General features: G+C 46.7%; 1 protein-coding gene across 1 annotated transcript in view; it reads right to left on the bottom strand.

Annotated features, from left to right (window-relative positions):
• Nucleotides 1–2,072: 2,072 nt before the first annotated feature.
• Nucleotides 2,073–2,736, bottom strand: part of SHCBP1 (SHC binding and spindle associated 1) — a 14,787-nt gene continuing 14,123 nt past the window's right edge. The window contains exon 13 of the mRNA XM_018552854.1: nt 2,073–2,527. Within this exon, the coding sequence (XP_018408356.1) occupies nt 2,091–2,527 (437 nt within the window). The 3' untranslated portion in view covers nt 2,073–2,090. The remainder of the gene's footprint in view (nt 2,528–2,736) is intronic.

Genomic DNA, 2,736 nt, shown 5'->3' with positions numbered 1-2,736 from the left:
ATTATTGTTAGATCACATTAAATTACATAAAGTGCTGAGCAAACTGTTGGCACTCTATAAATCCTGTATAATAATAATGCCCTCCTGACACTATGCATTTAAGATACCTGCTGCAACAACCCCAATTATGCTGTTTAACTGTCGACATCGGCAGCATCTAAAAGTTAATGACCGGGTGACAGCGGGCGCATCTGTAAGCAGCAGTCTGCATCTAAATCGTATGCGATATGATAATGTGGTTTGGAATACAGCACTGTCCTGGGTACAAGCCCGATGTGTTCATGGACAGTGATCTGTTATTGCATCACATACAATTATATGCAAAGTGCTGGGGGACTGACTTTTACAGATGCGGCCGCTGTCAGCCGCTCTTAACCTGAATGGGACGACAGCGGCCGCATTTAAATGAAGGATTTGAGAATCTTGCCGCAGAAATCCCCAAACTGCAGTGTGAATACAACCCAATGATAGAATGCGGTGTGTCCCTCTGCGCAAGCTTCCCCGCCAAGTATATAAAATACGTCTCTTTCATAAACTTCACCCCAAAACGCGCCATCATATTTGGCTACTCTTTTCCTCCTGCAAAAACCGTCATTAACCTGTACTGTAACAAAAATATAAAAACACTTTTGGAAACGCAAAAACCCACCAAAGTGCGCGCAGCTCAGCGCTACGAACCATCGTTCACCTGCCGCAGCAAAGGTTAAAGCCCAACTCCGGGTACAACACTCTTTCGTGTTAAAGCAAAAATAGACGATGGACTCAAAAATCACCTCATGTGACGAACGCTTTTCTTTCTACAGCCCAAAAATCTCATTTTATATTCGGAAGGCAGCACAGAGCCCACTAATTCCAGGCCATTAGGGTGTAAGCACGGCCGGTCTCAGCGCTACGGTCGCGTCTCTCCTCCTGGCCATGCACAATACAAAAACTCCTGCAAACTAAACCACTTCATTCTCTTGTTGTTGTCTTGCTTGACTGAAAGATTTATTGTTAGGATGCACGGGCACGCACAGATAACCAGACATCAAAGAAGAAGTCGCCTCCATGCGTTTTGCACAAAGTGCTCAATAGCGGATAAGAAATAGCCATGGCTGGTCAGTCAAGAGGCATGCCGCGCAGCAATCTCACCCACAGCTAAGAACCTGGAAACCTGCGTCAGACTATAGAGGAAGCTGAAAAAGATACATTGTGCAATTTTATTTTACTGAATAGACCAGGAAAGGTCTGAAAGCCGCAATCCCTGGTGTACGGGGAACATAAAGCCGTCGTCCTTGCGGCAGAAACGTTTATTCCCCATTTACAAAATGAAGCCTGGAACAAATGCCCCCCAAAAAAGGGCCCCCGGAGACATACGCATAGCACTGGAAAGGTGACGGAAACGCACTGTAAAAATCCTTTCACATCCTCTACACCAATGGTGACCTGATTTTCCTGTCTCAAGTGTGGCCCCTGGCATCACCAAAGGGCCACACATCTTCAGTAAATGCTACATAAACCTTTCAGAGCCTGCAGATATACAACAGGAGACGGTGTAAAGCAGGGGTAGGCAACCTCAAGCATTCCAGTTGTTGTGGAACTACAAATCCAATGAGGCATTACAAGACACAGCCACATGCATGACTCCCAGAGGCACGATGGGAATTTTAGTTTCACCACAGCTGCAGTGCCAGAGCTTCCTACCCCTGGCTTGAAGATTACAGGCATTCTACAGCAGATGGTCAGGGAGTGTAGACATGCTGCAGATGGTCAGAGACGGCAGACATACTATAGGAGTTGTTGGTGACTGGGGACATGCTTCAAGGACAGTCATAGCTTGGAGACACAGGGCAAATAGGGGAACACAGACTGTCTGTAGGGGTCCTGAGGGATGCACAGTAAGTGCCAAAGGGCACTGGGCGGCATGTAGGCAACCAGGACTGTGCCTAGCTCAGACCTAAAAGCTACCATGGAACTGCTACAGATACAGACTGGTTGGAAAATACAATATATACACAAGAAGCCATCAGCTTAAAAAAAAAAAAAAAAAAAAAAAAAAAAAAAAAAATGCAGATCAGTTCAAGTTAAGAATCGCGCGTGAAAAGTGACGTTTAGAAGAGGAAGGTCCCAAAGCTGCCTTTACCGTTCCACTTAAACTGATTACTGGCGATGGAGAGGAACATTCCTTGGGACAGGATGTGCTCGTCCTCGGCCTTGGTGATCCCCAGCGCGCTCAGCCTCTTCTTGTAGATCATGGTCTTCCGTCGGGAGTTTGCGGTCAGTTCGGTGGCGATGGTCTGGTTGCCATCCGCCTCTTCGCTAGCGATGCAATAAGCGTTCGGATCTGTGGTAAGTAATGGGTTACACTCTTCCTCCGCGCCAGGAAGAATTTCCACCTCCGTCTCAGAGGTCGGTGGCTTCCCAGAATCCTCAGCGTTACTCTCCGCTTGGTCATCATTGTCTTCTGACGGCGCGATCTCGCCAGATTCCAACCGGGCCGTGGCTGTGGTGGTCTTACCTTCCGTCAAGGTGGAGTTAGAGTCTTTATCTAGAGGAAGAAAGACGACAAATTCTTAAGTAGGTCAAAGTTCACCCAAAACCCACATATCAGTGAAAGCAGACAAAGTATCAGAGAGATATTAGTTAACCACTCGCTGCCCGGAGCAATTTCTTACATTTGCGCACACATGATTAAATGAGTTTTTGGCTAGAAAACAGCTTCAGACCCCCCCAAAACAATGATATATGTTCTGAGAG

This window comes from Nanorana parkeri, unplaced genomic scaffold, assembly GCF_000935625.1.
Source record: "Nanorana parkeri isolate BGI_ZX_2015 unplaced genomic scaffold, ASM93562v1 scaffold6, whole genome shotgun sequence".
NCBI classification, from domain to species: Eukaryota; Metazoa; Chordata; class Amphibia; order Anura; family Dicroglossidae; genus Nanorana; species Nanorana parkeri.
This window is presented reverse-complemented; position numbering and strand designations above follow the sequence as displayed.